The following is a 21,859-nucleotide window of genomic DNA, read 5'->3' as shown; positions in this document are numbered from 1 at the left end:
CCAGGAATTTGAAAAGACTGTATTACAGTTGGTTCAGAAAGATGGGAAGCAGATGAATCTCTTTTGTTGATTTACTTTGTTTCTTCTCTAAACTAAGCAGTGAGTTTTCTTTTACCTCTTTCTTTCATTTTCTTTTCTCAGCAAGTAGTAAGTCAATCTATTGTGCCTGTTTGGTTCCCACTGGAAGTTTGATAGTTGGCCTAATGGTGATGATAATCGCTGTTACCGATTTTCCCATCATTAGCGGTACAGAGTAGCTGCTGAAATGCACCTATTGTTGTGATTTGATATCAACACAGGAACAGGAAATGAGTGTGTGTATGCAAAGTATGTGTGTGTGTGCAAAAAGAGGGTGCTACATTGGTCTGGGGGGAGTTGTAGGGGGCTCTGTGCAGCACTTTTTCCATGTCTTCACTCTTTACTGCCATTGTTTTTATGTACATGTCCTTGAGCACTCGATGTGATAAAGGTGATCACAATACTGTTGGGAGCAATAATGAAACTATGATTTTACAAAGCAGAGTGCTTTGTTATGGTTATATTGCTCTGGTTATATTACTTCTTACTATCTGACCTTCATTTTACACTTTAGGCTAATGACACATCTGTTTTTTGTTATAATAATCCTACTTTATTCAGTTTAGATCTGCTAAAGACCACCAAATGCTTTAAAACCTGCAAAACTGGCTTTAAATTTATAGACAGAATAAGAAGATTCGATATTATTTGTTAGATATTAAGAGTTTGTTAGTTGTAAACCTGTGTGAATTTGGTTTAATGATATTTAATTGACAGTGTTCAAACAAATATTTTGATCGATGCACATTTACGTTAGCTTCAGTAATGCAGGGGAAAAAGAGAGACTTTCTCATCACCATGTGAAAATAAACAACACTAGTAAAAAAAATTACACTTATGTAGACTTTAAATACTCACAGCGTGTGAATAAACAATGCATTGATCCTTCATCAGCAGTAAGCAGCAGTCAGAGATAGTTTATACTCATCAGTTTTAGCCCATGTCCATCTGTGCAGAGTGCAAATCAGCTATCTGTCAATGCTGGTGAGAGCCAACCAATCGTCAGAGTATTGATAGTTTTCAATTGAACTGCAGGTTATGAAATGGATTTGACCCACTAGATCTGCTCAGCCAGGAAATGTTTGACTGAGTGACTTTAGTTGCTGTTAGGCAAATGGTTACCTAACTTCTTTACTGCCAAAATGAACATCTGGATCATCTGGTCAGCTAAGCTGAGTGTTTTTAAAGCTTTGGTCTGGTGGAAATCTGGCAGATATTTATTTTGCTGACAATAGGGCTGCATAAGCATCTTAAACAGTACTGAGATGACACTGCACTGTTCTGTTTTCAACCAACTTTTATTGTTTTCTTGTCAGCAGGTATTTAGAGTGACATGAGCTGAGTGGGAATGCATTATTATTTCTATTGAGCAGGCATAGTGATTGCCTCCATGTGTGGCTAGCATTTGCGAATTTAGGAGTTCTCTAAGAATGCACTTGAAAGAATGAATTGATGTATTCCCTTAAATCATCTCCCTTGAATAATTGCATTTATCTCAGTTTGCAGATGACATGAGAGTCCCTGGCCTTCGGCTATTGAGGTTTTGTGATGATTCTGTATTTTTTTTAGTTCTTCAAACTAGGCTGCTGTCATGTCACCAAATGTAGGTTGTGCTCATGAGTATATTTCCCCTTGCCAATCAGAATACAAATTGTTATAGATTAGTGTAACCAGGATCCTGGATTGTGCACTTGATCTTGCATCTTTTAAAGTTTTTTTTTCCTTTGTTTAAAAAATGTTTTAAGAGTTAATTGAAGCTGTCCACATAATTGGAGAAAACATCCACCATGACTTCATGTGAAAAACATCCAAGTATTGTGTTGAAGAGATATCAGCTGAAGTTGAACTTGAGCCAGGCTTTTTTCTATAATGCAAATTGTAGGTATGATGTTTTGTAATCATTTTTAATTTTTGCACATGGCTGATTAATGTTCCGAACATCTATTATTACTTAGTCTGACTGCATTTTAATATATTAATACAATAAAAATAAAGTGTTCAACACAGTGTCTGTGAAGGCTCTCAGTCATCCAGGTCATCGTAGTCTAAGGAGCATGGAAAGAAAAGTGTCTGGACTTCTTTAAATTGCTTGAAGATGTTTCACCTCTCATCTGAGAAGCTTCTTCAGTTCTAGGGTCAATTGGTGGAGTCCCTGATTTAACCTCTGTGGGAGTGTCCCTGAGAGGGTCATGGACCCCCTATTGATCCTTTACCTAATCGCACGAGCCAAGGTGTGAAAACGGGTGTAGGTCACAATCAACCAAGGTTTCGGGTGAGCTCATTGTGAAACCTAACCCCACCCTATCACGTGATTTCCTGAGGTCAAATGGCCCAGGATGTGAATGGGCGTCAAGGCGTCTGGGAAGGGATCTCAGAACTGGATTATAGATGGCAGACAGTTGGTGTCGTAAGCCACCGCCTCTGTTCAAAGATGGTCGTTCACAGTGGACATAGATGGCTTCTTTCACTTCTCATTCAAACCATGTGTCTTCTCTGTCCAAAATGTGAACATTGGCATCCTCAAAAAAGTGACCCTTTCCCTTTAGATGCAGATGGACGGCCGAGTCTTGTCCCGTGGAGGTGGCTCTTCTATGTTGCGCCATGCGTTCATAAACGCGTGGCACAATATAAACCTGAAAATTTGAGTAAAGGATGTTAAATGGTAGCACGTCTCAAGCCTCAATGAGGACAAGTTATTTACATTACACTTATTCTTTTCTACTGTATTAGTTTTGGGGCTGTTCTGTCATTTAGTAGAAAAGCGCTACATAAGAATCAGTCCATTCAGTCCATTTAAGAGCACTTGTACGCTAAAAGCACACAGCTCCTTCAAATACTCCCCGTGCTTTTATCTTCAGCCACCTTCCACATTGATGAACTTCATTTCCTACAAGCAGCAATAACTTGACCTTTTCTTTGAAAGTGCAAATATGAAAAAAGACATAAATTACTCAAAAGTTTTTTTGCGGAAAAAATGATACACATTTGGCGCTAGCTGGGCTCCATAGAGTCAGCGGTGATTCAGCAGTGTTACGTAGCTGCAAAAACAAAAGCCTTCCTCTGCTTAAATCTGAGGAATCACACACACCACCTCTCTTTCCTCTGTAAGCTTCCTGCACACACACACACACGCACTCGCACACTGTCGACATTATCCCAGAAGTTTCACAGCGCTTCTAATCTTTCAGCAGGAAGAGGAGGAGCTGTGGGAGGACAGGGATCTCGCCAAGACACACACACGAGCGCACGCACTGCAAATACTGTTAAAAACAAATATTCGCTGCAGTCGAAAACTGACCTGTAGAGTGGGACAAATATGACTATTTCTCAGCTTTTTTTTAACACTTGCTGACTCCGTCATAAAAACGTGTGTGGATCTTCCTTCATTTAAAGCTTTTAGTTTCCTGATAATATAGGCGGGCGTTATCGGGAAACTGACAGGAACAAGCATTCGGCAGTAAACCCCAGTAATCACTTGTTAAAGAGATGTGTATAATACTAAATAACACTACACTATTAAAATATAAACACAATTCCAGTAAATACAGACCGAAAATATAAACACCACTATAATCCTGCACATAAAAAATGCAAACTGTAGAGCCAGATAAAGTGCACTGTGGTTTGTGGAAGCTTCCATTATGTTAAGAGAGCCATTTTTCCTGTCGTCCTTTAAATGGCTACAGGAATAAAAATGAATCTTAAGTGCTATGACTCTATTTTGAGCATCATGTTGCTGTGACCTGAAGGAAGGAGGTCAGACGATTGCATATGTTTGAGAGCACTTCAAGTAAAGAGGGTCCTTCACCTTCTTGGATCATTTCAGTTGAATAATTTGAAGGGTGGGATTCAGGCTGTTCAGTATATCACAGAAGAAGAAGGAGTATTAGAAAAAAATCGGAGAAAAGGCAGAAAAATCCATTTTATAACATATAACACGTGTACATCGTAGATGGCCTATACTTGTCAGTATTGTGCAGTATGAAGGAGTTAAAAGAAACTAGTTTGACTGAAATTAAGGTCCAGTATTATTATTTTTATTTAAATCGGAAGTGTTGGTCTTGAGAATAAGAATCTCCCGTGCCCAGATGGCAGGATTATCCTTGCATATCCTTTGTAGGAGAGACCAGCTCTCCTAGAGAAAGGCTGCAAAGGCTTATGGATAATATGCAAATAGAAGGGCCCTGCCTGGGTTGCACGCTGATATTCCTTTTCTCCTATTTACATGCATTTCTGCTTCCGTGTCTTCTAGTTGAGGGATTGGAGAAATCAACATCTCTGGCCAGCTGCGACGTGGCGGTGGACAGCTCTGCCAATGCCCAGAATGCCCATGCATCACGGCAGCAGCGAGGCAAGCTGTCAACCCTGGGCAAACTTTTCAAACCCTGGAAGTGGAGGAAGAAGAAGACCAGCGACAAGTTCCAGGATCTTTCAAAAGGTAGGACGTCTTGTGTGTCCGTGTGTGGATGTGTATGTTAATGACACTGTATCAACAAGCTGATGAGTCGCTTCTGATTTGTTCTCCTCAATCAAGTGTCTGGTCAATATCACAGATTGCATTTTTGGATTTGTGTGGAACATTACGCGTGAAATGGAGCAGTGTTGCTCCCAGAAGAGCTTTAAAAGGAAAAGAGTGAATGGTTTGTTTGTAGTTCTTGCTGATTGATTCCTCAGGGGTTTGGCTGGGAAATAAAGAGAGACAGAGGTAAATACAAAAACCAGAGACTCTTTTCCTGAAAGCTGCTAGGTTTTATCTTTTGCTTTTCCTGTGTTTGTATGAAAGTTGTGTTCCTCTATGTCCCTTTAATGCTAGCGCTGAGGACAGTTTAGAAAACGGTAGGGGATATATAAGGTGCTAACTGGGAAGTAGAACTTATTTCCTTATAATTAGATTATTTATTGGTGTCAAAGTTTAATTTTTGGGGGGACATCTGCGATCAGGTCACAATCACATTTCCATGTCAGTAAAAGCAGATTGTGGTGATTTACACATAATTTTAACACCATATTTATTAGAAAACAGTATAAAATATTTTCGCACAGTTGTTTATATATAGGATTTCATTTACTTAACATTATGTGGTCTCCTTTGTCACATTTTTCTTTTCTTAATGTGCAAAATGTTTACATGGGGTGACAGGTCTGGATTGTAGGCAGGCCCGTTCGTCACCCCGTCTCTTATTTCAAGGTCATGCAGTTGCAAACTGTGCAAAATGTGGTTTGGCATTGTGTTGTTGATGTGTTCGAGTAAATATATTGAACTTGAGCTTGTTGGTCTTTCAGTTCTAGAGAGAAAAATCTCCACTAGACAAACAAGGGAGGAACTCATCAAGAAAGGAGTTCTCATCCCAGACCAAGGTTTGTCCTATGTCTCAGTCAAATCCATGCTCAAGAACACATTGAATGTAACATCTCTTCTTGATTTTCATTCCCCAAATTATGACATTTACTTATTACAGAGCAAAGCAATTCACCTGTAAGACACATCTTAACATGTTTTTTATCGTTCTTTACACTTCGAAGCCTTTTCACTTTGTCAAAGGTTGTTTGTGTCATATGAGGAGATGGAGAAAATGACTAAAAAGCAGCTTTTATTTCTTCTCCCCTAGATGAACCAGTCATCAGTGAAAATCTGAATGGCCATGCCACATCCAGTTTGACGCCAGAGGAAGTCAAAGTCGACATTGAGTCTCAAGAAACACTGCGGGAGGAACAGGCCACTGGGCCGGTCAGAACTGAGGAGAAACCAGGTAACCTTTGGACCAGTCACAATATAACCCTTGTCATACTTTGGCCTGTAATCCAGGGCTGGTTGGAGTCTCTAACTGTTAGATTCCTGTACTAGTTGAAGTTACAAGCCCAGGGTAACAGTCTTCTAACCTGCATATATTGAAGAATTAGATATAGAGACATTGTTGTTATTCTTTTGAAAATTACAGCAAGAAACGGTTGTTGGTAGAGACCTGCTAAATGTTGAGAAAACTTTAGTCTTCTACGGAGAACTCACATATTGTGGAATGTGGGGCTTTTTCGGCCCTTGAACCGTTCCATTTTTATATACTGGATCTAAATATTGTAGCTTTTTTTAGGTGCTTTGATGTCTTTTCCTCTGGGCTGTGGAATGCATTAGTATCTGCAGCAGCTTTCTGGTTGACATTGAACTCTCTGTGGGATCAATGAGCGGGTCTAATGTGTTCAGATAGATATTCCCATTATATCAGCCTGCAATAGGCATTCACAGCTTGAACTGAGCTGTAGCTTCTCCTAATGCCTCTCTCTCCCCGAGGAGACAGGCCACTGTTCTTGTGTCTGATGCTGCTTAAGTGTTGTGCTGTTTTCAACTCAACCCTGTTAGCATTGAACTTGTAGCCATTTGTTTGTTCATTTGTCAATAATCAGAAAGGCAAAGGCAACAAACTCTGTAAGTACAGCAACTGAACACACATACTATCACCGACCCTGGAGCCTGGGAAGGTTAATGGGTACATATTATCTATCAGTTCTCTGGAAAAGCTGTACAAGAGCCCTTCATCATCAGCTCTGTCATACACTTTCTGTATCATTCATTTTCTCCTCTGTCTCTGCTTGTCCACCTCTCTATTTGTGCATCAGTTTGCACAGATCAGCAACTTTTATCTTGCTTCCAGTCTTTATATTAACCTGTAAATGCTGCACTTTTCCTTCCTACTCCCTCTCATCTATTTAGAAAGGTCTGATACTAAACCTAACACCCGGGCAAATCAGGTGCGACCTCGAGAGACTCAAGCTAAAAAACAGCCAAGCGCCACCCCGCCCGCATCATCCAAACCTGCCAGTGGCACCGCAGCCACGGCAAAGCACAAGGATGGTGCCTCTGGGGCTAAAAAGACAACTAAAACCACTGTCAAGACTGGGTCATCCACACAGGCTAAAGCTAACCCCCCACGGAACACTAACACGACTGGTCGTGGGACTGGTAAGTTCAGATAGTTAGAACCAAAACCAGCTGGCCTGTCAGTGTTCATCCCTTCCCTCCTTCCCGCATGGAGAATGCCCTTCTATCACTGTTGGAAGGGAAATAGGAGTCACTATTAAGCAGTTTGTACCTTCTTAGCATGGCTTTATGTGCAAGTTTCTGTCAAGTGGTTGCAAAATAGTATTTCCCCTTTTCTCCCTCTTCACGATGTGCTTTCCTTATAAAAAGCATTTCACTTATGATATCTGGCTGTTTTCTAAGAAAGCAGAAGTAAAGATTTATCTGTGTACCTCTGGAAATGTCTGCAGTGTGTGTGTGTGTGTGTGTGTGTGAGAGGAGGTGAGCAAGAAAAGTGAGTGTGGTCAGTGTAGCATCGCCACGTTCAAAAAAAGAAAAGAGAGAGAGCAATCTGACAAGCTTGTGTGGTTTCACTAGCATGACGCCAGGGCATGATCATCCCCCTGCTTCCTGTGTATATGTGTGTGTGTGTCTGTGCTGCACTTGTCAAATATATAGCATGGTTAAATGAAACCTAGAACACTGCATGTGATGTTCATGCAGTCCTTTCTGAGGGTATTTGTGTCTTTTGTGGTGTGTTCAGGAAAGTGGCACAAACGTTGCTTCATTAATGTTTGAGTAACTTCGAAATCCTAAGTTCACCCCCTCTCCTAAGGGTGTTTTTACCAGCACACAAAGACACTTCACATAGACTTGAAAAGATACTTTAGTAGTCAGTATATCCTTAGGTATTCTGTATTTGTCACAGTTTTAATGGAGAAGATATGTTTAGATAGTTACTCTATTATGTTTAAGTTTAAGAGTAGGTAAATACTGGAATCCATATGTGCTGCATACACATGGATTATGTGTTAATCAAAAATGGTTACGTTTTCTGGCATTGCACAGCTTAAACAAAAAACGTGATACATTTGAAAAATAAAATTCAAGGCTGATCATACTTTAGGTGAAACTAAAGTAAAGCACCTTTGATTAAAATGGAGAGCAAAAGTGAGACATCGCGTTTTATATGCTTCAGTTTTATCCATGCAGCCAATCAAAATGTTTCACTTGAACAGAAGGATTAAGACTACTAGCAATAGTTCCCTGGGTTAAGTAGCCAACGGCCATTAAACAGAATATAAACATTGCTTATATTTTGGGATGATTCTCACATTATCATACACATGTTTTTAACTACATATATTACTGATGACATTTTTACTGTAAAACACATAAATATTTGTCTTTTACAACATAGAATTTGTAAGAGCATATTATTAGGAGGTTTTTGTGCATGTCTTCAGAAAATAGAGCATCTAGAAAAACAAAAAACGTCTGATTTTCTGTCCTTCTCCTCAGCCAAGTCCTCTCATCCAAAGAAGACGGGATGCACAACAAAAAGCACCACCGCCTCCACCTCCACACCTCGTTCTCGTGCATCGAAGGACACTGGTTCTGCAGCACAGAATGAAAGGACAGATGCAAAGACCAACCGGAAATCAGACACTCCGACTTCATCGTCTGTACCTCAAAAAGCCTCTGCAGAGACTCTGAACCCACCTGGAGACTTAAAATCTTCTGCCCTTTCCTCAGACACCAAACCTATTTCATCTAAAATCTCAAGCAATGACACAGGGGGAGCTCAGGGGGACTCTGTCCAAGATCCTAAATCTTCACCTGACGCATCGCGTGCAGGTGAAAATACCCATAAAGGTGCGGTTCCTGGAACCACAAGCCAGTCTTCTCATGTCAACACTGCTACAGAAAACACATCATTCGGAGATGGAGAGGCACGCGGCAGCTCACAGAGCAATAAACAGGAGAGGACAAAAGAGGAGGGAGGAGGAGGTGGAACGAAGAAAGGAGAAACAGAGAATGTTGTTGAAAATAGCCGGAGGTACTGTAAAAATCTAGTTGGTACATGCAAGTCGCTGATTGCTTGAATTCCTTATGTTCATTTTGACTGTATCTCAGTTTGATAGCATGCATTACAGTAACCTTAAGGGAGTCACAAATTAATCTTTATATGATTTGCTGTTATATGAAATTAGATAATTGACAATAAATCTATTAAAATTTGTTTAGTCACACTGTTGTGTTATTTATTCCTGCAGGTCAGCAGAGGATGAAGCAGAAAAGCCGCAGCGACCCAGTGTAAAAACAGAGCAGGCCGAGGTGACCGTGATACCCGATAGGCCGAGAGACAGCCAAACTAGTGACTCTGATTCTGACGGACCAATCCTGTACCGGGATGAGGAGGAAGAAGAGGAGGAGGAAGACGAGGACTCAAACAGTATGTCACACAACTATGAAAAAAACAGCATGTTTGACAACAGTCATGTCAGCAGCTTTAAGAGAAGCTCACCTAAACAACTCAACTTTGACATTTCAGTTAGCAGGCGGGGTGTGATGTGTTTAAGAGGATGTAGCACAGTGGGTCCAGGGGTAGAACTGTTACCTCACAACTAAAGAGTCATGGGTTTGAAACCAGGCAGGGACCTACTATGGTTAAAATGTATTTATTTTGCAAATAAATAGGTTTTACTTATATTTTACCTAATGACACATGACCTTTGGTTTTAATATAAGACAGCATATCCCGATTCAGAGTTGTAGAACTGACCAGTAGGCCAGCAGCTCATGGCTACTGAATAGACACTTCCAGTAAAAGAATATGTCATGTCACCAGATGTGTATAAACCCTTGAATGGTTGCAGAAACACATCCATAGCTTTTACATCCTGCTCAGCTGAAGGGCTCATTGCTCCCAAGATGAAGTGAAAGGACCGTTTACAGTCAGACTGTGAAGCCACCCAACTTGCTGTGACGGTGCAATGTTTGCTTCGTGCAGTCATGCTGTTAAAAATGTCAAAGATGCCTCAGCCGTGTTAGCAACTTTTGCTTGCAAATTTAACCAGCACTGGTAAACAGCATTTAATCTGTTTATCATTACAATGGACTTTCTGTTGATGTTTCAAATTTTTAAACGTCTCATTTTCTTCATTGCTTGTTCATTATGATCCACAGCTGACCCCCGGAAGACTGTTACTAGCCGTGCCTGTTCTCTCTCTGTTCTAGACTCTCTTGCCAGCAAGATCCGCCGACGAGACACCTTGAACATTAAACTGGGGAACCGGCCCAGCAAGAAAGAGCTGGAAGAGAAAAACATTCTGCCACGGAGTTCAGAGACGGAGAGGCACGAGCTACGCCAGCAGATAGGCAGCAAATTAGTCAGGTACACTCAAACACACGCATACAAAGCGGACTGTGAAAATGTGGCTAGGTGTTACTTTTTTCTCAAGTTTGGCATTGCTTTAGGATAACAACAGAGATTGTTGATTATTTTTTTGGTGTAGCTGTGGGTGGTATACTGTTACAAATGATGCACATTAAAAATGTGTCCTGAAGTTTGGCCTTTTCTAACAGATGAGCCAAATTGGCTGGTGTTAAAACAGCCTTCAGATTCTCAGCAACAAAAGGTGTAAACAAAAAACAAAATCTTAAGTGTTGATAATTTAGGATTTTTCTCTGCACAAGCCTGCAGAATTATTAAATCCATACCTGCTCGTAAAAAGAGTGTAAACGGTTTTCTCTTTTTAGACGTTTGAGCCAAAGACCAACCACAGAGGAGCTGGAGCAGAGAAACATTCTCAAGCGTAAGTGCACTCTTCAATAGAGGTGTGATGTGATACACCTTTTTTTTATGATAGTCATAAGATTTTAAAGCCCGAATTATGTCATTTATCTACCTGCAACCATATCACGAGGCTCATCGTCAGGATGGTCACGTTATAGCCGGTATTGTGCTGTTCCAGCCGCACAGCCACAATCTGTTACTGCCACTTTCAGATCTTCAGATATGACCTTGCGTGTCTTATTAATCAGATGGACGAGACAGATATGTCTGTCTAAATTATGAATTACTGTCTTTTAGCAGCTTTGTGTCTCCCACGGTGGAGTGATGTGTTCAATCACACTGTGAGGGGATTTTCTTTGGTCATCATATACCGCAGTGATAGAAGCTGGTCTGAGTCATTCGTTTTCGAACGCACACTAACGAGCATGCTTGTCATGCTACTGAACATGAATAAAATAACTCTGCTAGCGGTTATGGTCTCGCCTGTTTAGTTCAATTTTGTCATTCGTGTAGGCTTTTATGGTTTTAAGAATTGCCCATTACTTCAATCAGTATATTTGCTTTTGGTCTAACTGAACAAATGCGTGATACCTCTTTCCCTAATATAGAATGATTATACTGCTTTATTGTAGGTGAAAAGAATGCCTGTATTGCAAAGTTCCCAGTCAATAGAACAGACATAGTCCATACGTGTAGTGGTTATATCCACATATATAACAGCGGTAAGGAAGTTACGAAATATTGTTTCTGGTGTTCATCCCTTTGTGGGCAGGAATTTATCTACAAATAGACACTTGTTTGAGGTTTCAGTAAAATTATATAATACTGTGTGTATAATGTAATGTAATGTAAAAGTGTCCTGTTAAAAAAACAAGAGCAACAGCTTTACAGGGTATCTGTGTAACTTTATCCTCTGATTTATTTATTAAATTAATTTTTTTGAAAGGTTGGTTTGCAGACTTTAAAATGTTTCGGTCTGCAACACACAGCCTCAGTCTCATCATAGCACATGAGAAATAATGCAAGGCGCTCATGTGTTCCTTTAAACACAGGAAGAGAAGTAACACTATGTATGTGTTGTGCTAGACGGAAAGAAGGATTAGGTGTCATAAATCCTGCATGACTTCTATTTCAATCTGGATGAGACCGCTAGATGTCACTGAGTTCTCCAGTGCCCCCTCCCCAAGCTGTTTATATACATGTGGTGCAATTCAATGAATATTTCACAAGAATATTTGCCATTCAGATTTCATATGATTTCTCTTTTTTCGCCTTTTTGCTTTTGTTTACGTAACGGCAGCCACACTGCTGCATAGCCATGCACTTGGCTTAATATTGCAAATTATAGCTTGTGTATATAATTAGATGCGGAAACTTGTTGCAGACATAGTAGGTGTGAAATCAATCTGCTCGTTTTATACATGCAGAAAAGAATGAAGCAGAGGAGCAAGAAGCTAAGCAAGAGATTAAAAGGAGGCTCACGAGAAAGGTACTGTAAATTTCATACACACACACACACACATACATGCATACATACATACATAAGAGAACAGAAAGTACACAGCAAGTCTATATTTAGCTACTAATATGTTTTGCCCCACCTTATGAGTCATGGTAGTAGAAAGAAACTGTTTTATCTAGAGAGATCAGGCCATCTAGTGGACACAGCTGGAACTGAGACATAAACCAAAATACTGGGAAGATCATTTTGAAGTTTAATATTTGATTCGACTGACTGTCTACTTTCTCCTCCTTTCTCTTCTGTGTGTAGCTGAGCGTGAGGCCAACGGTGGCAGAGCTTGTTGCTAGGAGGATTCTTCGTTTTAATGAATATGTGGAGGTAACGGACGCCAAGGATTATGACAGACGAGCTGACAAACCCTGGACACGGCTTACTCCTGCTGACAAGGTACTGCTCTTGTAGACTGCTCTGTAATACCTGATATAATTTTATTTATTAGGGCTTTATGAAACCTTTACAGTTTTTATTCAGGGTGAAAATTTTGTGAATTTGTGATGTTGATTACTTAGGTGATTAGAGACTTAACTACATGTGGCGAACAACCATCTGCTTTTATAACGGTCTCGACTTTCTTGAGAAGACTTTATAAAAGATTTCAGATCTTGGCTGTAGGAATTTGAACCCACTGGGCCGTAAGAGCATTATTAAAATCAGGCACTAAATGCTTCCTGGCTTGGAGTCGCTGTTCCAGTTCATCCCACAGGTGGTGGATTGGGGTCAGAGCTTGTGCAGGCCAAAATTCAAAAACCCATTTATGTATGGGTCATAGTTTGTTGCAGGTTTTTTTCTAGTTTCAACAGCTCGGCCTTCTGCGTACACAGTTGTTTCATATTATGGTCTTAAACGTCTCTGTGTGTTTATGCTTAATGGTATACATGAAATTCACCTAGCTCACACTAAGTCAGATGGCACATACATGTGCCATCTGCACTGTATGAATATTTAGTGTAGCTTAACAAAATATCCTCACAGACAATAAAGATCCTCAAAGTGTGCAGTTTTATGTCAAGGTTTCCCTCTGCTGTTGATGTTCAGAACTGCACAGCACATAAATACAGACCTTGAGACTTCCAGCCCAGATCCAGTATATTCAATTTTAGGTTATCTTTACACATTCAGAGGGCAACATGGAAAACAATGCATGGACAAACCAAAGTAAACTGTCTGCTTGCACATTTGTACAGTGAAATCTCCGTCACCAGTCACTGTTACCGCAGACAGCCTTGCAGACATATAAATGATTTGTGATCGCACAAATCCAAACTCATTACTGTTGAATAAAAGAATGGACAGGCAAATAAAGCAAGCAAAGTCTAACTAAATCCTTAACAACCTTAAAAATAAACCTCCGACTTCACAGCATCACCTGCATAACCAGATCAAAAAATGGATGTACTTCATGTTGCTGACGACAGACACACAAACTTTTCATGTAAGGCTTGAGGGAAAAGTTGGGTATAAACATTACAATAAATCCCTTTAAAATCATTATTTTATAAGTTAAAATGAATGAGAATAATCATTTGTGCTGCTGTGTACTTTGCTCGTATTTTTTAACCCATATACTATTCATTATGACTACTTCCCCGAAGCAAAGACTGTAGCTGTGCAGATTTATGGAAATTATCTGTAAACATCTTAAAAGCTCCAAATGAGAGCCCTTAAGCATCTGAACATTTCACATTGAAACAGCTCAAAGGCATCACGAGCTTACTTGGAAAAGGTGATTGGGATGGGGGGCACAGTTGGCCTTGGTCTTCTAATGATGTTATTATCTGTGTGTGTGTTTGTATGTGTGTGTTCTGCCCCCCAGGCTGCTATCCGTAAGGAGCTGAATGAGTTTAAAAGCCGAGAGATGGAGGTTCATGAAGACAGCAAACAGTTCACCAGGTACTTAAGCGGTCAATGGCATTGACCATTTAAGCCGACTCTGAAGCTTTATTAGCGCTTTATCACAGTAAATGCTGCTGTTTATTAGTCACATTGATCAATATTTATATTGTTCTAGTCCCACATTAAAGTCACGATATACTCCCGGGTCGACTCCGGTTCATTTGCCTCAGGCACTAATTGACAATAAAGGTTAGGTTTCCTCTCTCATTTGTTATTAAATCTGTGTGACATGGATTTTTATCACTGTGCCGAGCCCACCAAAAAGAACTAATAAACCTTTCAATAAACACACAACTGGCACAAAATGTTTCAATATTTGTTTACATCCTCTGTCTGAACTTCTGAAACTACTTAAAGAGAATAGATGTTACTGCAACTCATGCAGGACAGAGACATTGAGTCACCATCATTTCCTCATATCTTATTACACTTCGTTTTATGAATTTAGAGAAAATAAGAAAAAGAAAACAGCAGTGGTGGCATTATGTCTGGCAATGTTTTTGCCTCAAGACTGTATTAAATTGTTAAGGCCTGAGGGGCAGGTCATGCAATGGAGAAGAGTATAAAAGAGAAAGAAAAGTGCTTCCAGGGTGCAGTTTTCCCTGTCTGACTTTAAAAATGCCATTAAAAGTGAGCCATAGAAGTCAAGATAACATTTAGGAACAAGACAACTTTGATATAAAATGTACACAGGCTGGAAATGGAGGAAAAGCAGCTACTGAAAAGTCTTCAGAGGGGACGCTTTACCTGCAAATTCAGTACAAAAGTCAATATAATGAGATGAGAATGAGAACACGTGCTTTAAGAAAATAAAGTTAAAACTGAAATCTTTCCAAAAGTATGTTTTGTAAAGAAATTTTAAAAAAAAAAAGATGAACAGAACGCTTCCCTATCTTTTGAGTCTGACAGTTTGAAGAAAGGTCCATTCTAGTGTTTGCTACGATTTTCATTTTCCTTTGAGAAATCAATGAAATGCATCATTTGTTCTAAGATGCCCAAAAATGTTTTTCCTTTGTGCAATGTTTTTGAAAAAACCCCTGTAGACTTATGCTTTTCTGCAAGATTTAAATCCATTGTTAAAACACTTCAATTAACAGCACGATTAAAATGCACCAGCACCATTTTTGTTCTAAAGCCAGCAATCACAGCTCAAAGATAGAGGAAACTCGTGTTTGACTGTTTTTGCCTGATAACACACAGAAATGTAGCAGCGGTAGATGATAAAACAATGTTCATATTATAATTTGTCTCACTCACAGTGATGTGAATAAGTTTCTTTCTAGAGTCCGGTGAAAAACTATCTACATGATTACTGCTTCCTTAGGAATTTAGAGGGTAAGGAGCAGCCAGGCTGATAATCAAATGCACTTGATGAATTGATAATCAACAAAGCAGAAGTTTGCTGGTGTGGAGCATTCAGATGTGTGTTAATAACACAATCTTTCATACAAATTCACCTGAAGATTCACATGAAAAGACCCAAGAGCTACACCTCAGACTCCACCGGCCTCAGCATGTTAAATGTTGAAGTTTATGACAGTACTTTCAGATAAAAGCTTAAAAAGTATGGCTTATTTGGAATGGTTTCCAAGAGGAGGCTGCTAAAAGACCATGGCTTAAGTTTAGGTTTATAAAGTTGCATCTAAACAAACCAAAGGACACACTGTCTTTTGCAAGGGAGCACAGTGGCATCGATGTTTGAATATAATCTACAGCTCATGTTTGTAAAAGGAATCTGAACCAGCTGTCAATCTCAGCGATGGAGGAGTGATAATTTGGTCTTGTTTTGCAGCCACAGTATCTGGGCACCTTACAGTCATTGAGTTACCATTATAGAGTCAAATGTGAAACCATCTGTCTGGCGGTGTAATTGGGTCAATGCAGCATATCACAATGATGTGACAGATTGATAAAGTCTTACAGAAAAACAAGTGTGCAAGTTATTGCTTCTAGTTAAGCTTCAAGATAAGTTCAATGACTTTTAAAGATGATTCAAGAAGGTGATGTGCTTGTTGAATGGTTAGTTTTTCTACAGGACTGCACATAATCCTTTTTTTCACATGACTAATTTTTGCTTTATTAAGCAGCTCAAAGCAGCCCTGACAGCTTAATGCTTTTCATTTGAAATTCAAATGAAAATTGGCTGAGCTTTGGTTTAAATCAACAGCATTTGTTTTAGTGTTTGAGAATTTTTCAAGATCTGAAAAATGATTTCAGATGCAAGATTATTCCCAAGTACTGTGCAGGTACATTGTCATTCAGAGTGTCTGTCAGATTCTTGGTAAAAATTAAAATAGTAGAAATTGTAATTAAATGACAAGGACAGTACATTCATGTATTTCTATTATACTGTCTGTGTGTTTCTTCTGTTGTAAATAAACCTTTGTGTCTGTGTTTTCAGATTTCATCGGCCGTAAGTGTCCTCACTGCCCTGTCGACGTCAGCGCCACAAGCTCTCTGGTCCACATCTCCCAGCAGGCTCAGCTCAGTCCACTTCACTCTGGAACTCAGTCGACCTTTTTCACAGCAGACGTTTTGACTTGTCGCAGCAGGAAAAGCGCAGGTGTACTTTACAACACTTAAACGTGACTGTGTTTCATTCGGGTTAACCAGTTCCAAAACCTTGGATGTGCGCTCATACTTTAGAAGAGCGATTGATAGAAAGGTGACACTCTTAATGAAAGTTGCTTCACCTGCATTTTTCCTACTGAAGCACATCAGAATATCTTATGTAAAAAAGCTCTGTTGCCCCCGATGAAACTTTAAGTCTATAATAACATCTGTGTGTGTGCTTCATGGCACCCATAAAACATTTGCACATATCCAATGTCAGGATAGTGGCGTGTATTGTGCTCAGATTAGATTTATTTATTGTAGAGTATCAGAACCAGCTGGTACACAAAATATTTTGTGTATTTTCTTTTAGTATGTTTTCGGTCAGCCCTGTAGTAGAGAATGTGAGTGTACTGTAGAGTTTGTGTCCTTGCCAGGGTATGCCTTGTCAGAAACTGACAAATGGCCAAATATGGGCAACTTCCTAGGACAGGAAGTGGGGATGATTGGATAGTTTCATGCTGATGTCAGTGCCTATGTCACAGATCACAGGAGAGGAGAGGCAGTTTCCTCTGCTCAGATGTTCCCCTCAGAGATAAATCAGAAATACTGCAGTTCATTTTTTTAAAAACAAGCTTTAAGTTCTGCCACTAGAGGGCACTGTATCCTAAGAGTTACAGAAGAGGATGGCGCACGTAGCTGAAGAATAACCGCAAGTGTTATATTTAAAACTGCTAAAGTTGAGGGAGCCACCTGAGGCTTTAATATTGAAGTGCACAACCCATTCTGGCCACTTCTAATCCCTCAGCACACTTTTCTGATGATACATGATGATAACATATCATCATATCATCATGTATTCTCTGCTGGGTTATGAACCTCTAATCACAAAGTGCTAGACAAGCTGTTTAGAGGATGTACTTATTGTTTTCTTACTAGTTCCATTACAGGCCTTTGGCTGGGGAGCTTTACTTGGCTCTTTATTTGGTGCCAAAGATAAAGCAGGAACCTGATCGTATGTAGGTGTTCTAAATTGGAACGCTTACAGGTTTCATTCTGTTGGGTGGACTACGTAGAGAACAGGCACTGAGAGGTTCAGCACTAGTAATGAACTGCCCTCTTCTTTCAGAGAATGAAAGAGTGCTTTAATTTTCATTTCCTTGAACATGCTTTTGCAATTTAGTCAAGTGACTTTATTTTTAGAACACATTTAAAAAGAAGAAATGTTGACATGAGTGCTTTGTGACTTTTGTGATTATATCTTTACATCTAGCCTTAACATGCATCTTGAATCCAGCAAAATTACCTAGTGTCATTACATGTTTTTTTTAACCATGAATCAGATTTATTTGATGGATTTGTTCCACTTTTTGGAAAGTTAATCTCCAGCCATGTTAATTATTTCAATAAGAAATTGTCATTTTAGATCATTTTACAGTTTTGGTCAATCATTGGGAAAATGTTTCAACTTTTATGTGGTTGAATAGATGCCATATTTAACGGAGTCAAGAGGATTTCCTTTGTTTAAATGTGGAGCTATGAAGCATCTAGTGTGTGGATTTGTGATTTTTTAGCAATCTGGCTCGGTTGGTTTGGTAACTATTGGATTTTGGGGGATTTGTGGATTTGCTGCCTTTAAGTGCACTGCCAGATACTTGAGATGCATGTTTCGGAAAAATGTAGAGGATCCATTAAAAGTGTTTTCTTTCTCCGAGAATGCCAGAATGTTTATCTGAGCTTTAGTAATATTTTTGTCCCATGCCTACTCGACAAGAGTGGAGATGTTGGCTGTCGAGTGATTGACAGATAGAGCTTGCTGACCTCCAAAAGTCCGTGTTCTCATAATAGAGCCCCAACCTCCACAAACACTCGTCATTCTTCCAAATAGTAACTGAAAAGGGCAGATTGATTGTTTCCGCTTCTGAATGTGCGGGGGTTGTAAAGTGAAAAGATGTATAGCAATGAAAAAGAAGCAACAGTATTCTTGTTGATGTCTAAGTTGTTGTTCATATATATATATATATATATATATGTATGTGTGTGTGTGTGTGTGTGTGTGTGTGTGTGTGTGTGTGTGTGTGTGTGTGTATTGTACAGAATGTATATCAAGCATGTGCATACATTGATATGAATTTTACTAACAATATAATATGATACAACTTTGATGTGAATGTTTTAAAATCAAATTGCGTTGTTTTTTTGTAATATTTTTTTGATACCATCTCCAGACACTGATAAAGAAGTGATTACAGCTGACCTGAAAGTAGTGCTTTTTAAGCAATTTATCAAGCACAGTCTTTAATAATAACCTACCTATTTCATATGTAGACAAAGATAATGATCTCTGGGAATATCCGGTTTTGGATTTATTTCTACAAATATCCATAGTTTTAATCTGCACAAAATAGAAATCCTTTACATAGTAATAATAATAATACTTGGTTTTAGATATTTATATATAAAGAGAGAGAGTGTACTCTATATGTAGAGTTTACATATGCTAATTAGTTTGGAAATGAAAACTAGCAGCTGAAGAAAGGAAGTCAATATGAGTTTGATCCCTTACAGTCTGCTTGGGAGCACAGGTGAACACGGTAGACACCGTCAGCCAAAGCTGCTGTAAAATACCCAGGAATTTTGAGCTTTTATTACAGATTAAAAGTCATACATCCAATTGAGTTAGAGGCAAATAGATGTTTTGGGGTTTTTTTGGTTCATAAACATATTTTACCTCTCACATGAGAGACGTCTTTGGAGGTGGTCCTGAGAGTCTTTACTGCTTTCCATTTATCTCAGAAGCTGGATGTCAGAGCTGGGATTTGCATCACTCCCAAGTTGAGCGTGTTCCAGTAGTAAAGTCGGAAAAAACGGGATTTGTGATCAACGCATTCATTCTGAGTTGGAAATCCGACTTTAGCAGAAATTCCATTTTCCAACTTTAACTTGAACATACTATCTAACCTACCCTGTCATCGCAGGTGTTGGTAGGGTAACATGAGCCAAGATGTGAATCAAGATGTGGTTCGTTGGGGTCACAAGTGTGTCAAGGTGTGAGTGGCCCAGCTGAACTTAATAAATTGCATAATGGGAGGGTGGGTCAACAACTCTCACGACTATCTCCAAGGTGATGACCTCGCTAGGGGCACACTGCTGCCCATCCCACCATGGTTAAGCAGCCTAACCCATGTTATTAACAATTTACAGCCTGTATACAGTCAAATAAAATTACAATTAAACTGGTTATTCAGCGTTATCACTCATTATGTACCAGTTAGGAAAAGTTTTAATTGTTATCAAAATAAATTAAAAACTTGGAGTTTCTTAACATTTACTCAAAGCTACATTATAGCGTGTTGTATATAATTTTAGCAATTTATACACTCATCAATCACATTACAACCTCCTGTCTAATCATGTGTAGGTCCTTCTGCTGCCAAAACAGGTCTGACTCATCAGGGTATTGACACAGGACCTTTTGGGATGTCTTGTGTTGTCTGGCATCAGAACATTGGCAGCAAATCCTTTAGATCCTGTCGGTTGCAGGTTGGAGGTGCCTCGTTACAACACACCCCACAAAGGTCCAGTCGGGGTCTTGAGCTCTTTGTTGTGTTCCTGTAATTGGTTTTTGTTGAGTTGCAGGGTGCATTGTTCAGCTGGGAGAGGCTCCTGGCAATGGTGGGTTGTGAAGGCCAGAGTCCAATATTTCCCAGCAGTACACTGAATTATAACAAGATGATCAGTATTATTCGCTTCACCTGTTAGCAGTTTTTAATGTTGTGGCTGATAGGTGTACATATCAGTGCTAAATATGGAGGTTAAAATGAAGCATTACCAAATGAGAATATTTAGAAACCTTCTCCAGGCAAAAGCTTAGTGTTATCGCTTTTAGAACGGCTTTTTAATATTGAAACCGCTTACACCGAAATACTTGTATGGAATATCAACAGCATTTATATCGTGCATAAATCCATATTTCTATCCGAAATCAGGAATGTGGGTGTTAAGCTATAACCACTTAATTCATCAGGATTCAGAACGAATCGTCTAAAAACGTTGATGTGTTGATGTGTTTCATCTCATCTGTACGGCAGCTGTAAAATAAACAGTCCCGTTACCCAAAGAAGCTGAAAGCCTACCCCACATTTCCCAGTGTTAATAGTGATAGTGGAAAACGTAATAATATTTAGACTGCATTTCAGAAGGTATTTCTCTATTTCTCTTGACAGCCATAGTGGCACTTGTTTTTCCTGAGCTGCTACTGTTCATTTGTAATGCTGTCTGCTTCCCCCAGTTCATAAAAATGTTTACATTGAGAATGTCTCCTGCTGGTGGTGCTTGAAGCTTCCTTTACTGCTTCCCGAATGTAAATCTATACTTCAGACTGGAGCCACAATCAGACTGCAGTCAAAACCCCCCTTTTTTTTCTTGAACATGTAATCTTTTCTTGACCATGTGAAAATGAATTGTAATTTGCTGCAGTTTAGCAAATCATGCTATAAATCCTATATACAGTAATGCATAAACTGTCAGAGTAATGGATTTACTTTGTGCTCAGAGCAGCAAAGGCTGAGGAGAGGATATTTCACATGAGCTCCAACCACCTTTACTCTATGTTTGACATTAACAATTCATCTTTGAAGTTGTATTACAATGTTATATATCTCAAAACAGCTACTGTTGTGTCCAAACTGTGTATAGTGATTTTGTATATAAAGAGTTAAACAAAAAGGTTTTTTGTCATTGTCTTTTTTTGTCGTGAATCATTTTATCGCTGAAGTAAGATCAGAACTGTTTTTTGTCCGAGAACAGGGACACCAAATATTTTAGTTGGTACATCTATTATTTATTTGGCACTGCCTTAATTCTTTGTGGCATAGATTTAACAAGGTGCTGCAAACATCCCTCAAATGTAGCCTCAATTTTCTGTTCTGGTCTGACATGAAGGGCCCTCAGTGCGGTCTGCTGCTGCTGTTGCCCTTCTGCTTTAAGACTGGCTTCTCCCTTCAAAGATGCTCTTCTGCACATCTTAGTTGAAACCAGTGGTTATTTCAGTAACTACTTGAAGCAGTCTGGCCGTTCTCCTCTGACCTCTGGCATCAGTAAGTAATTTCAACCCAGAGAACTGACGCTCACTGGATATTTTCTCTTTTTTCGACCATTCGCTACATCGTAGAAATACTTGTGTGGGAATATCCCAGTAGATCAACAGCTTCTGCAGTAC

General features: G+C 39.4%; 1 protein-coding gene across 4 annotated transcripts in view; it reads left to right on the top strand.

The window, feature by feature from the left end:
• Nucleotides 1-21,366, top strand: part of phactr2 (phosphatase and actin regulator 2) — a 45,953-nt gene extending 24,587 nt beyond the window's left edge. For 3 of the 4 annotated variants that reach the window (XM_019366630.2, XM_005474304.4, XM_005474303.4), the window contains exons 2-13: nucleotides 4,331-4,516; nucleotides 5,362-5,436; nucleotides 5,688-5,828; nucleotides 6,785-7,033; nucleotides 8,393-8,930; nucleotides 9,148-9,326; nucleotides 10,112-10,268; nucleotides 10,634-10,689; nucleotides 12,098-12,159; nucleotides 12,442-12,579; nucleotides 14,006-14,082; nucleotides 16,487-21,366. In XM_019366630.2, coding sequence (XP_019222175.1) covers nucleotides 4,331-4,516; nucleotides 5,362-5,436; nucleotides 5,688-5,828; nucleotides 6,785-7,033; nucleotides 8,393-8,930; nucleotides 9,148-9,326; nucleotides 10,112-10,268; nucleotides 10,634-10,689; nucleotides 12,098-12,159; nucleotides 12,442-12,579; nucleotides 14,006-14,082; nucleotides 16,487-16,502 — 1,874 coding nt within the window. In that variant the 3' untranslated portion in view covers nucleotides 16,503-21,366. The remainder of the gene's footprint in view (nucleotides 1-4,330; nucleotides 4,517-5,361; nucleotides 5,437-5,687; nucleotides 5,829-6,784; nucleotides 7,034-8,392; nucleotides 8,931-9,147; nucleotides 9,327-10,111; nucleotides 10,269-10,633; nucleotides 10,690-12,097; nucleotides 12,160-12,441; nucleotides 12,580-14,005; nucleotides 14,083-16,486) is intronic. The other variant, XM_019366631.2, reaches the window with a different exon arrangement.
• Nucleotides 21,367-21,859: the final 493 nt, after the last annotated feature.

Source organism: Oreochromis niloticus, linkage group LG13 (genome assembly GCF_001858045.2).
Source record: "Oreochromis niloticus isolate F11D_XX linkage group LG13, O_niloticus_UMD_NMBU, whole genome shotgun sequence".
Classification (NCBI taxonomy): domain Eukaryota; kingdom Metazoa; phylum Chordata; class Actinopteri; order Cichliformes; family Cichlidae; genus Oreochromis; species Oreochromis niloticus.
This window is presented reverse-complemented; position numbering and strand designations above follow the sequence as displayed.